Source organism: Rhincodon typus, chromosome 20, assembly GCF_021869965.1.
Source record: "Rhincodon typus isolate 14 chromosome 20, sRhiTyp1.1, whole genome shotgun sequence".
In the NCBI taxonomy this organism is placed as follows: Eukaryota; Metazoa; Chordata; class Chondrichthyes; order Orectolobiformes; family Rhincodontidae; genus Rhincodon; species Rhincodon typus.
In genome coordinates this window covers 14,304,752-14,318,746 of record NC_063351.1, presented here as the reverse complement: position 1 = coordinate 14,318,746, position 13,995 = coordinate 14,304,752, and the positions used below count along the sequence as shown (strand labels likewise).

The 13,995-nt window shown below is 42.9% G+C and overlaps 1 protein-coding gene across 1 annotated transcript in view; it reads left to right on the top strand.

Moving 5' to 3' along the window:
* plce1 (phospholipase C, epsilon 1) overlaps nucleotides 1–13,995 on the top strand; it is a 347,723-nt gene that overhangs the window by 287,873 nt on the left and 45,855 nt on the right. The window contains exons 21-22 of the mRNA XM_048609167.1: nucleotides 11,976–12,124; nucleotides 13,306–13,423. Coding sequence (XP_048465124.1) covers nucleotides 11,976–12,124; nucleotides 13,306–13,423 — 267 coding nt within the window. The remainder of the gene's footprint in view (nucleotides 1–11,975; nucleotides 12,125–13,305; nucleotides 13,424–13,995) is intronic.

The following is a 13,995-nucleotide window of genomic DNA, read 5'->3' as shown; positions in this document are numbered from 1 at the left end:
TGTGAATGGGCTGTTTTTTCCCTCTCCTTGATTCTTTCATGGGATTGTCCTTTAGGGAAAGAAATCTGCTATACTTATCTGGTCTGGCCTATAAATTGCTCCAGACCCCACAGCAGTGGGTCTGTCCTCTTGAATGGTCTTACACGTTCACTTCTGGCCCATGTCTCCCAGGTATCCTCTGTAGCCTCTAGTATACACAATCTTCAGGAGCCATGCAATACCAATGGAAATAGTTTTCCTTACAGGTGTAAAACCAAATCTGTAACAATCTAACAATACACTCAAACCTCTTTCATTGATGTTGCAAAGATAAAACCTTACTTCTGTAGGGGGGGATAAAGAAGTTTTTTTTTTGTAAGGTATTACCATTGCTGAGAAGGCCAGTATGTCTTGCCCGTATCTAATTGCCGTTGATAAAGTGAAACTCACAATGCCACCTTGAACTGCTGCCATTTCTCTGGTGCAGGTAAACCCCCAGTGCTCCTGGGAGTGCAGCAAAGGTTTACCAGGCTGATTCCAGGGATGGCAGGTCTGATTTATGAGGAGAGATTGACTAGGTTGGGATTGTTTTCGCTGGAGTTCAGAGGAATGGGGGTGGTGGGAATCTCATAGAGACTTTAAAAATTCTAACAGGACTGGACACGATAGATGCAGGGTGGGTGTGTGCAGAACGAGGGGTCACAGTATGAGGACTCAGGCTAAACGATTTAGGACGGAGACGAGGAGACATTTCTTCACCCAAAGAGTGGTGGGTCTGTGGATTTCATTACCACAGGAATTAATTGATGCCAAAACATTGAATGTATTGAAGAGGCAATGAGATATAGCACTTGGGGCGAATGGGATCAAAGGTTATGGGGAGAAAGTGGGATTAGGCTATTGAGTTGGATGATTAGCCATGATCGTGAAGAATGGCAGAGCAGGCTTGAAAGGCCAAGTGGCCGCCTCCTCTTATCTCCCTGTTATCTTCAATGTTTCTATGTTAATCAGCCTGTTCAGATGTGTTATGACATACCTCTGGAGCAGGTGGAACTTGAACCTAGACCTTCTAATCCAGAGTGAGGAACACCACCACAGTGCCACAACAGCCCTGCGGTGCTACTTGGAAGGGACGTTAAGCCCTTAAGTGCCATTAAGTTTTTTAAACAAACAACTATGTTGTTAGAACTCTGATCAAAGGCAAATAATCTTATTACAAGCTCTTTAAGCTATCAATTGTTCATTGAGCAATTAACTCAATAAACTATTTGCTAAGCTAAGTACTTTTAGAAATCTGTCAAGCCTTCATGGTAGCCATAGGTGTCCATACATTAAATTGCAGCTAGAAGACCCTGAAATTGAAAGAACAGATGGTGTTAAATTTCCATTTTAATGTGAATTGTCTCTCAATGGCTGGAGGGGGTAGGTGTTTATATTTCTTTTGATTTGCAACAAGAGAATCATTTTCAAAGACAGAGTTGACTGTACATTGAAATCAAAGTAACAGAAGTGACAGGATGGTTTAATGATATATTTTTCTGCATTTTTCAATGTAGTATGGTACTTTCTCAAATGGAGAAAGAGCTGTAATACATGTCAACATTTACACAATGTGAGTCAATGTAATAGACAATTGACCCTTACAGGAATGATCCAAAGGATGAACCACTGCATTAGCACATATCTGCATTACAATACAGCATTCAATTATAACATTGGAACGCGTTAAAATGTTTTCAGCTTACCTGTCAGAATGTTCCTGGCTCCTCAGTAGGCTTCCCTGACATGGGCACTTCCTCTGGACTTCCAAAGCCCACACTAGCACTCAAAAATAGTGTGCAGAAGGGAATGCATTTCTCCTGTGGCCCTCACAGTAGGGAACCTGACATTAAAAGTAGTTCATTTTGCACCTGAGAACTGTGAAAAGGTCACATGAAAATGACGCAAGGTCAGGAAGGCATAGGAAAAGTTGCGTGTTCTGCATTTGCAAGGCATTTATTTTCATCCTGGGGAGATGAAAATCCAGCCCCAACAGCAATGTCAGGACTACACTTGCCTACGGAAATTGTGGGAGCAACCTCTGCAGAAAGTGAAATTCCCCATCAGCTAATGAGTTCTGGTAATATTGAAACGTCCTATGTTCAAAGCACTCTGTCTTTATTGTTAATGCTCTGTGTTCCTCATGCATTCTGTTAATAATCCACACCACAAACCCAGCTCCCTTACCATTGAATTTGTCCTTATCGTTTATGGTGATCCAGGGCTGAACCAGATTGTGATCTTGCTGCTACATTTGACCTTCAGCTGACCATTTGACCAAAAATCTATGCCCTCACTAACACCATTTCACTTTTGTAAAATTGCCTGACCTCACTGTTACCTCAGCTCCTGTGCTGATAAAACCCTCGTTCACCTGTTAGCACCAGAGTCTACTATTCCAAATCACTCCAAGCCAGCTTTCTAACCTGTGCCCTATTCAAACTTTAACTCATCCAAACCTTTGCGATTTGTACGGAATCCCAATGTCCCATTAACTCTGTTTGCCCTATCGCTGCATTGGCTCCCAGTTAAGGACCACTTCAATTTTAAAATTCCCATTCCCGTTTTCAGATCTCTTCATGGCTTTCTCCCAAACCCCAGCCCTCCATTCCTCTGCACCTACAATTTCTGGAAGCTTCTCCAGCCTCGCTACCCTCCCGACATGTCTGCACTCCCCCAGTTCTGGCTTTGTGATCATTGCTGATTGTAATCATTCCACCATTGGCAGCCATGCTTTTAGCTGCTGGGGCTCTAAGCTCTGGAATTCTTGGCATCTTTTACTAAGTTAAAGGCACAATATTAATACAAGTTGTTGCAGTTTTCCTTGGGCAGTTATTCATTTTTCTCCAGTTTTACTAACATTTAATATTTCTTGAACTCACTGTGCTGACTAATTTCTGACTCTCTGCTTTTATTCCCCTTCTGTCTTGTGTTCTTCTCCTGTAGCTGATGCTCTTATGGCTTCCTCCTCTTCTGCTGTGAATGACCAAGAAGGTAAAAGTCCCAGTTTCACTACTGGAATGCTGAGCTGTTGATGGTGCTGCAATGTGGGGATAGCAGGGCCAGGATGGGTCTGACATCAATATTATCTGCAATATTCCTATATTATCGAATGTCAATTCAATGCAGCCATTCCCATTTTGGAGTCACTGCCAAGGTGATATAATCACAGCATTGATGCTCTAATCTAGCTTCTGTTTGATTTCGTGGATCTGACTCAAAAAAGCAAAAATTCAGCAGATGCTGAGAATACAAAATAAAAAAAGATAAATAAAGGGGCGGCACGATGGCCCAATATTTAGCACTGCTGCCTCACAGCGCCGGGGACCCGGGTTCAATTCCACCCTTGGGCGACTGTCTGTGTGTGGAGTTTGCACATTCTCCCTGTGTCTGCGTGGGTTTCCTCTGGGTGCTCCAGTTTCCTTCCACAGTCCAAAGATGTGCAGGTTAGGTGGATTGGCCATGCTAAATTTCCCGTAGTGTTCAGGGATGTGTAGATTAGGTGGGTTACAGGGGGATGGGTCTGGGTGGGATGCATTGAGTGTCGGTGTAGACTTGTTGGGCCGAAGGGCCTGTTTCCACACTGTAAGGACTCTATGTTGATCTATGGTCTATGTTGGAAATACTCAGCAGGCCAGGCAGCTTCTGTGGAAAGCAAAACATTTCAGGTCTGTGACCTTTCAGCAGAAGAAGGACAAGTTAGAAATGTAACAGACTCTGGACAAGTGAAAGGAGAAGGGTTGGAAAAAGAGCAAAAAGAAAGTCTACAAAAGGGTGGAAGGCAGAGGAGGTTAAATGACATAGGTAATGTGAAGTCAAAGGGAATGGCAATAGGACACAAGAGGAGGTTGAACAGTTTCTATTAGGACTCACAATAGAAAGTAAAACTAAAGCCTACAAAGTGAAAGGAAACAAAATGGGGGCAGAGGTACCAGTTGGAAGACTGTAAAGCACCGAATCAAAGAACGAGGTGTAGCTTCTCAAACCCCCTTGGCCATTGCAAGAGGCTGAGGACAGAAAGATCAGTGTGAGTTTAAGGTGGAGAATGGAAAATGCTGGCTCACCAGAGGCTCAAGGATCCACCTGAGGGTTGAAGCGAGGGGTGCTGTAAACCGTTTATATTCACTAGGTTTGTATTCGGTCTCCCCAGCCACGTTGTTCACGATGAACACAGTAAATTGAGAGGGGGGTTTCAATAGGAAGGAGTGTTTTGGGGCCTTGGAGCGATCATTTTGTTCAATTTCTGCAATCTCCAGCATAATGTCTCCAGCAAACACATCTTCCCCTCCCCATTTAGCATTCCAAGGCAACACAGCCTCCATGACTTCCTGTCCCACTTCTCAATCACCACAAGTCCTTACCAGGCACCTTGCCACGGAAGCACAGAAGATGCAACTCCTGCAGTTTTACTGCCTTCCTCAGCACTCAAAAACCTCCAAAATGGACCCTTCAGTCTTGGTTGTCACTTCCATTCACAGTGGGCAGCTGATCCAGGGTCCGCTGAAAGCGGGGAGAAGTGCAGGAGACAGTGATGATTGACAGTAATCTGTCTATGGTCTCAGTAACCCCAGCCTGAGGCAGGAAAAGTAGTTCCTATTAATGCTGTTTCTCTGTCTGCAGATGCTGCCTGATCTGCTGAGTGTCTGTGGTATTTATGACTGTTGTGACTAGTGAGCCTGTCACTGCTATCCCAGTATCACATCTGACTTTGGAAGAAGAGGGAAGCACTGGGATAAACAGCGATACTCCTGCCTGTACTTTAAACGTTGTCGCGTGCAAGTAGCAGAAATACTGATCACCTTGAAGCTTCTGATAGACTGACGTTACGTTGCTATAGAGAATAAGTAGTTACCAACCAGCTTTCTTCTAAGGTTACTTGCATTGTGTGGTGAAGTTTAATCTGAGAAACCATTCCAGTGTATCTCCTGATACTTTGAATTGGTGATTTATTACTGTCACATGTACCGAGATACAGTGAAAAGTGTTGTTTAGTGTGCTATACAGGCAGATCGTACCATACAAAATACATCAGGGTAACAGCGTGGAGTACAGTGTAACAGCCACAGAGAAAATGCAGAGAGAGAGATTAGAGTTAACATGAGAGGTCCATTCAGAAGTCTAATTACAGCGGGGAAGAAGCTGTTCTTGAATCTATTTGGATGTGTATTCAAATTTTTATATCTTCTACGCAATGGAAGAGGGTGGAAGAGAGTGTAACCGGGGTGGGAGGGGTCTTTTAATAATGTTGGTTGCTTTCCCAAGGCAGTGCGAATTGTGTAATGCTTCTGTTATCAGTACAATGTGGAGCTGGAGGAACACAGCAGGTCAGGGCAGCATCAGAGGAGCAGGAAAGTTGACGTTTCAGGTCGGGAGCCTTCTGACTTCTGCAAATTGTCTCTGACTTCCAGCATCTGCATTTCTTGCTATCTCCTGCTTCTATTATCAAGTTAAGATTTTTAATGTCAACATAAAACAGTTAACGATTGGGATGTAATTACTGCTAATCCACCCAGGGTGAAACATAGCTCCCCTTCCTTTCTTATTTATGCTACTTAATAAACATAGGTAGCTCTCTGGTGAGGTTAAAAATTCTTTACGTTTTTATGTATTCGACTTATTATTTTCTGCTTCTGATTTTCACCTAAATTTGAGGGCAGATATTCACCTCTATTGTTCACCACCTGCTTTGGAAAGAAACAATATTTAAACGGGTTTTACTGAATAAGACACAGAATAATGTTGCCACTGCACATAAATATTTCAGTTGGCACATTGTTGGAAGTGTATTTACAACATTAATCATTCTGTCACCAACACTACCAGTGAAGGAAGTTTTCCATTATAACTGTTTTCCAAACACTTTCTTTCCTTCAGATGAATGAGTTGGTCTTGCCCACAATATTTGCAAAAGAAAATGTGAAAACGGCAGATTGAGCACACCCAAGCATCACATTCCAGATGCCATACTTAGTCATGGACACACAGTCACTGGAAATGCTGGCTGCCCCACCACTGCTGTTAGATCTGAGCAAGCATATTCCAATCCTTACAATATCCTGACAAAGCAACAAGACTGTATCAACCATTTCAACTCCCCCTCCCATTCCTCAGACGACATGTCCATCCTGGGCCTCCTGCAGTGCCACAACGATGCCACCCGAAGGTTGCAGGAACAGCAACTCATATTCCGCTTGGGAACCCTGCAGCCCAATGGTATCAATGTGGATTTCACAAGTTTTAAAATCTCCCCTCCCCCCACCGCATCCCAAAACCAGTCCAGCTCGTCCCTGCCTCCCTAACCTGTTCTTCCTCCCACCTATCCCCTCCTCCCACCTCAAGCCGCACCTCCATCTCCTACCGACCAACCTCATCCCGCCCCCTTGACCTGTCCGTCCTCCCTGGACTGACCTATCCCCTTCCTAACTCCCTACCTACACTCACCTTTCCTGGCCCCATCCCCGCCTCTTCGACCTGTTTGTTTCTTCTCCACCTATCCTCTCCTCCATCCCTCTTCTATCCGCCTCCCACTCTCTCCCTATTTATTTCAAAACCCCCTTCCCCTCCCCCTTTTCTGATGAAGGGTCTAGGCCCGAAACGTCAGCCTCTCTGCTCCTATGATGCTGCTTGGCCTGCTGTGTTCATCCAGCCTTGCACCTTGTTGTCTCGGATTCTCCAGCATCTGCAGTTCCTACTATCTCAGACTGTATCAACCTGTTAACTTCCCTATAATTAAGATTGTGGGTACTTGAACAGATGCATCTCTGCGTTGACAGAATAATGCGTTTAACATTATGTGGTATATCATTCCTTTTGTTATGAGTCAGTACATCGTTTAACTTGTGATGTTGCAACTTCCTCCCTCCACACTTCAGGGGTTGCATCCTGTCTGCAGTGCAGGTGTAAAGTTTCATGTGCAAAGCATGTGGCGTACTTGTGTGCCTGATTCACTCAAATTGCATGTTGCTGTTTTAGCAATAAGATCATCTTTTACCCAGTTAAGATTCAGCCAAGCAGTAAGCAGGAGTGCAAGCCACCAGTTGTGAAATTACAATCATGAAGGGGCCTAAATTCAACATCACTGTTTCAGAGGCAGATTGAGGGTGTACTGATTGGTAGTAGCAAATATGGCCTATATATTTTGGTCACTGCTTTACTTTGAAATCTGCCTGAAGTATTTTGCAAGCCTCATGTATTAATATGAGGGTCCTGTACCCACTTTACAGAAATGCCATGAAGTGAGTCAGTAATAGCAGGAATTCCAACAAGTGTTTCAGGCTCTTACTGGTCTATCTGGTCATCTTTAATCTGGAGCCTGCCCATCTCTGCATTACCTTAATTTTGTGGATCCTACCAACCTGCAGTCACCCCACTTTCCATTTGGTTCTCTCTTCACCCCAGGTTTATTAAAATTGAAGGGTCCTGGGCTCACCGGAGACATTCCTATTTAGGATGGCTCTTGTTGAGTAAGTGCTTTGGGACCCTGGAACAACCTTGCAATGATGCCAGTGAGCAGCGCATCACTGAGTATAAATAGTACAGTGTAGGTGGAGTTAAAATACATTAGGAAGACTTACATGAGCACCTACCATGAATCCAAATGAAGAAAATAGATTAGTCTGTTTCTAATGTAACTGTAAGTCACAGCACTGCATATACAGCAGTGTTTAGTATTTATATATAATAAATAGCGTTACTTTGAAGACTAAGCCTGAAGGGTGTTCTTGACATTGACCAGTCTGTCTTGAAATCAAACTCATTTTGTGACATCAAACCACACAGAAGAGTTATTTGCCTCTCTCTTCTATTTGTGAGTTCAATGTGATCATTTCTTATCTCATAGTGGATGCTACAAACTACAAATGGACAGTCAGCAGCTACAACCAAAGATAAAAGGGCAAGCCATTGAATTTGTTCCGTATAGTTTTTGAAAGATCATCTAGCTGCCATCTTTCTTTCTCCAATAAGCTGAACACTACAGGAAACAGGAGTTTGCGATGTGATAAAAATATAAAATGATCACATTAGGAATGAATTGGTTCCCGCTTTCAGGCCAGTCACTTTAACCCCAATGTTGGGAAGACTTTTAGACACATTAATAGTCACTTGGACAGTATGGATTAAATAGTGCAGTGCTGTCGGAATTTGTTTGGGACCAACTCATTTGAGTGAATATTTTGATGATGTAACAGCAAAAGTTGGTGACAGAGTTGGTATGGTGTGTTGAAAAGGCATTTAATAAAGTGCCACATAATACACAGCAGAAAAGTTGAAGCTCATGGAATTAAATGGACAGAAGGAGTTTAGAGGTGAAGTTAGTTGAGTGACAGGAAACAATGAGTAGTGGTGAACTGGAGGAATGTGTGCAGTGGGATTCCTTAGGGATCTTATACTAGGCTCAGAGCTTTCCTTGATCTCAAGTAATTAAATTTGGGTGCATGGGGCAGAATTTTAGAAGATGCAGATGGCACAAAACTTAAAAGTACTATGAACTAAGAGGAAGATAATGACAGACTTCAGAAGATCACAGGCTTGTGAAATGGGTGGATACATGCAGATTAAATTTAGTGCCAATGTATGTGAAGGAATACGCTTTGGTAGGACAAACAAAGAGAGATAATATAAAAGATACAATTCTAAAGAGGGTGTAGTAACCAACCAGTCTGGAATATCTGTACACAAATCATTGTAGGTGGCAGGTTGAGAAAGGAGTACAAAAACATGGATTGCACAAAAGATTGGTTGTACTGAGTAAAGGAGGTACAGGTGGCTGGTAGATACAAGACTATGTGCTGTGCTCCACTTTGAGTGGGAACTGCACAATGTATATTTCTTTCCTGAACTGTATCCGTGCGTAGGCAGTGAGTTACGATTGGACTGGGCAGTGATATTCTGGTCACACCTTCACAGCAGCAAAATACTGAGAATGTTGGAAAACTGAAACATAAAGCGAAAAATACTGAAAACACTCAGTAGCTTAGGCAGCATCTGTAACAAGAGAATCAAAAGTAACATTTGAAATTGCTGAGCTTTCACTAGGACTGTCAGCACTCACTACCCTAGACTTACACAGGCCAAGTGTAGGAGGGATACTGGAAGCACCCTGTTTGGCTCATCGGACTGAGAGGAAGAGAAAGTCAAGATTGTGAAAGAAGCCTCACTGTAAAATCTTAACAATTCTTTCTGTTCTTTTGGGAATGATATGTTTTGAAAAAGAAAATCTGTTTTATTGCCATAATGTGGCAGCCATGATATAAACAAATGGGGCGATTAAGGTTAATATTGCTTAACACTTGGAAGCTTACTATGGCACGTTGCAAGATTAACGGTAAGTACTGCAAAGCGTAGAGACAGCTGCTATGTCGTAACAGTTTTACTGTGGTTTTGAACAGCCTATATGTATTACTCCACTCTGTACCTAAATAGGAAATGTGTAATGGATTTTGTCTGGGAATGAAGTGCTTTAATAATTATGCTTTAAAAAAAGAATTTTGTTGTGTACCGGTTTGAGCCAATTGCACTTTTTGCCAAAATAGCTTGAATGACAGACATGGTAGCGGCTTATCACTTCTGCCCTGTACCATGTGCTGTCTAGAAATGGGATCAATTGTGGAGGAGGTGGGAATGTATAATTATAGCTTGTTCAGCTTCCAAACTCATCTCGCCCTTCCACCTGGCACTTCAAATGGAATATTGTTTCCTTTAATTTTAAATTAAAATACATGCTTTTCACATTCTGTTGGGTATAATTACAATATTGCTAAGTTGAATAATAGTAACTCTCTTAAATAATGTTATTTTCACAAAATGTACATTGCACAGCTGTTGTCAACAAACCTGCTCATCCATTCACTGACTGAGAACAGCTGTCCAATTTAAATTCATTTAAATTGGGGATTATTTCAAATAAATTCCACATCAAACAAACCCACATCAACCCTACGACAAGTGCTCACCCGAACTAAAGACCCACTCCCCGCCATGGACAGGACCAATGTCATCTACAAGATTCCCTGCAGAGACTGAGAGAAACACTACATCGGACAAACAGGAAGGAAACTAACAACAAGAGTACATGAACACCAACTGGCTACAAAAAGACACGACCAATACTCACTCATCTCAATCCACATGGACGAGGAGAACCACGACTTCGACTGGGACAACACCAAGATCCTGGGACAGGCTAAGCGGAGACAAGCACGAGAATTCCTGGAAGCATGGCACTCCACAAAGTAGGCTATTAATAAACACATTGAACTCGACCCCATATTCATTCCACTACAGAGGAAACCCGGAAGTGAGGCAATCCATCGCAACGGACCCCAGAGTTTAAAAACCAGGCGGGAAAACACACCAACGCTTCATCAGAGGCTGCACTGAGGATGTTACCAAGCACGGTAACGAAACGTCTGTGGAACAACAAACCAGCTCGGCGAGCCAACCAACCTCAACACCCACAACCCGAGCTACAAATCTACTCCAAAACTTTAGAAATAAATTCACATGCACTGACACCCGCTCACAAAGATTGTTGCATGTTTTGATATCAGGAACGATTGTTGTATGGGGCTTTGAATAATAGCTGATAGTTGGGCTAATTCACTGCCACCAATCCTCCTTTCTAGATATTTTTTGAATCAACCTGTTTGAACATAACAAACCTCTGAAGCAGGTGAGACTTTGTGGCCTAGAGGTAGGGACACTGCCACTACCAGAGCCCTTCCAATCTTTCTGCTTATTATGTAAGCATAGCTCTGAAAGGGAAAGAGGTGTCTGAATCATATAAGTTCATTGTAGATATTTCCTAATCTGCCTGTTCAGAGATGTTTTAACACACCTTCAGAGCAGATAGGACTGGAACCCAGGCTTCAGAGCTAGGGACACTAACACTGTGCCACAAGAGTCCCATAAGAAATTAGCTTCAGATTTATGAATTGAGTTTAAACTCCTCCAGCTGCAATGTTGGGATTTGAACTCATTTCCACAGCGTATTAACCTGGACCACTAATCCAGTAGACATTACAATTACACTACAATTTCCCTGGCCAATTCTCCTTTCTACTGTTTCAACAAACACAATCTGGTTAAAGAGTCTCTTGATGGGGCACTGCAATGAAAGTGCAAACTAATGTTTAACAGGAATCTACATATCAAAATGGGAACTTACTAAATCAACATAACATTAATAAAGCATCCCAGCCCCTGTGGTGCTCACTGGTTAGTAAAGGTGTCTACCATGCTAGTGAACACTACATGCTTCCTCTCCGTGGCCACACTGTTACGGACCAGACCAGACCCCCTCAAAACATTATAAGAAAGTAGCCTGGACCCTAACTTTTTCTTACTTTAGAGGTAGATGTGAAGTGCGATGCAATCAGTCATACTACTCAATGTTAAGCAAAACACAATTTATTTAAACACTATAGTTAAAATACAAACAAAAGAAAAAGGAGTTTAGAATAAATCAACAATTAGAAAGTTTAACTGAACAATAAATACTAGTAATATTAATAATAGGTACTAATGTACACATCCCTGAACACTACGGGCAATTTAGCATAGCCAATCTACCTAACCTGCACATCTTTGGACAGTGGGAGGAAACCGGAGCACCTGGAGGAAACCCATGCAGACACGCGGAGAATGTGCAAACTCCACACCCAAGGGTGGAATCGAACCAAGTCCCTGGCGCTGTGAGGCAGCAGTGCTAACCACTGAGCCACCGTGCCGCCCCATGTCATATTTGCTTCTATCAGGACCTGTGCAAGACTAACTGTTTCTTCACCCGAGGACTGTGAAACATCATCAGGTTGGATGGAGCTAATGTAACTTCAGCATTAGTTCTTCTAGAGTCATTACTTTTTGCTACGTAATCTGCTCAAGTGACCCTGCCGCTTGAAAAGCATTCTATATGTGACATACAACTGTCTCATTAGAGTCTATTCCTTCCTTTCCAGACAACATCCTCGATGACAGGCCCGAGAGCAAGCCATCAAGTGATAAATATCACTTCGAATATACAGAAGAAACTCCACGGAGAATCAAAAAAATATCGACTGACGCAATGTTACACAGCAAAGAAAAGACAAAGCAAAAAAGATTTATTGTGAGAAATTACACATTTGCATTTCTCCGTCAAGAAGTTGCATTTTAAAAATACTCTTGTTTTTATCCCCCTGCAGAGCAATGTAGGAACCTAAGCACAGCGCAGTCAGGAGTTGCTGGGCACTGCTGGGGTTTAATGGGGCTTGAAGCAAATGAAGTTAAGGTTAGGCACCTAGGAAATTGGCATAGGCAGATGGCTAGAAAGTGCTGATAACAGAAAGTACTTAATGGCTCGATATGATATTGTATTTTTTTAATACTCATCCATTTGTTTTAAATGAGTAAATAGCAGTTAGAGGGACAGTGTATGAATGTGTTCGGTGTCAGTCTGATAAGTGGTAGCACCCTCACACTGAACCAAGTTCAAGTCCCATTTCTGGAGACTTGTGCGTGTAATTCAGATTGGCCAGTATAGCACGGAAGGAGCGCTGCACTCCGAGTGTAGTACACTTTGCAGCCAGAGGTTGGCCGTGTGGTTGGGTGAGGTGGCGATCTTGCCTTTCTGTGCCTCCCTCCAATTTAGTTCGGGGCAGGAAGTGAGACCCACCTTCCTGCCTGGAGACTAATTGATAGGGCAAGCTGCTAGCCTCAGAATGAACAGTCGCTCATGGGCACTGCACAGCCTGCCCCATGCCTGAATGTCTCCTTTCACTGGAGCCAGCCCGACAATGATGAGGAACATCGCTAGCTCGGTCTAAACCCCTCCAGCACCCACTTTTACCCTGGTAACAGCCACTGTGGGATTACCTTTAGTTTCTCAGCTGGTGTACATGATACTGCCTTTAACACCTGCCCTTTCATCTTTGAATGAACGATGAAATTTAAAACTAAGGCCAGTCAACCCTCAGGTAGACTTATAGCTATGGCGTCATTTGATGCTTCCCACTGCCCTGATCGATATTTAGCTCTCAACTGACATCCCATTTTAAAAAAAAGTGACCTGGTTATAATTTTGTTGCTGTTCCCACTGAGCACAAATTAGCTGGCGTTGAAGTCACTACACTTCAAATATACTGAGTGGGCTGTAAAGCATCTTGGGTTGATTGGGAGTCATGAAAGGCACTACATAAATGCAAGGCTTCCAGTTACTCATTTGGTGAATTATTGAAAGGAGAAGTTGCTTCCATGCGTGAGGTCGTGTGTTGTGTGCCATGGCTTATTTGCTGTTTACTTAACCCCCAGGTTTATGACATGGAGTTGGGTGAAGAGTTCTACCTGCCCCAAAACAAAAAGGAGAGCAGACAGATAGCACCCGAGCTCTCAGACTTGGTCATCTACTGCCAGGCTGTCAAGTTCACAGGTACCCATTAATAAGTGACTCCTTGTGTGTCTTTGTTGATCATATAACCCTTGGCACTGATGGTTTTATTTATGTCCTTTATGTCCACAGCATGAAAAAGAGGTAAATGTAAAAGTGTGAGTCACTTGAATTCTGATCAGGAAGGTCTGTTGTTCAGTACCCAAACCAGCAGGGGGTATGGAGGCGGGCCATGTGTGGGAGTTGAGCAGATGTATTAGAACAGAACATATCCCCAGTTGGCACAAAATAGAAATGGTTGTTAATAATGATTATTCCTGTGCAACATCATGATCTGCATGAGATTCTAATGAATTTAAAAGAAATAAACCTGAAATGTTTGATAAATATAGTTCCCAAACTGTACAATCATATTCTTCCTTGTTACTATATCCCAGTATCTCAGTTCCCAAGAACTCCAGCACGTCATCGGGTCTCGGCTCACAAGTCTAAATGAACTCCCTGTGCACACGGTAGATTGTTCTGAACTCCTGGTGCATTGACTTCATGGATAATTTGGCCTCCTCCTGGGGTAACTGTGTAAGATGCTGCGCCAGACACTTGGCACCATAGCT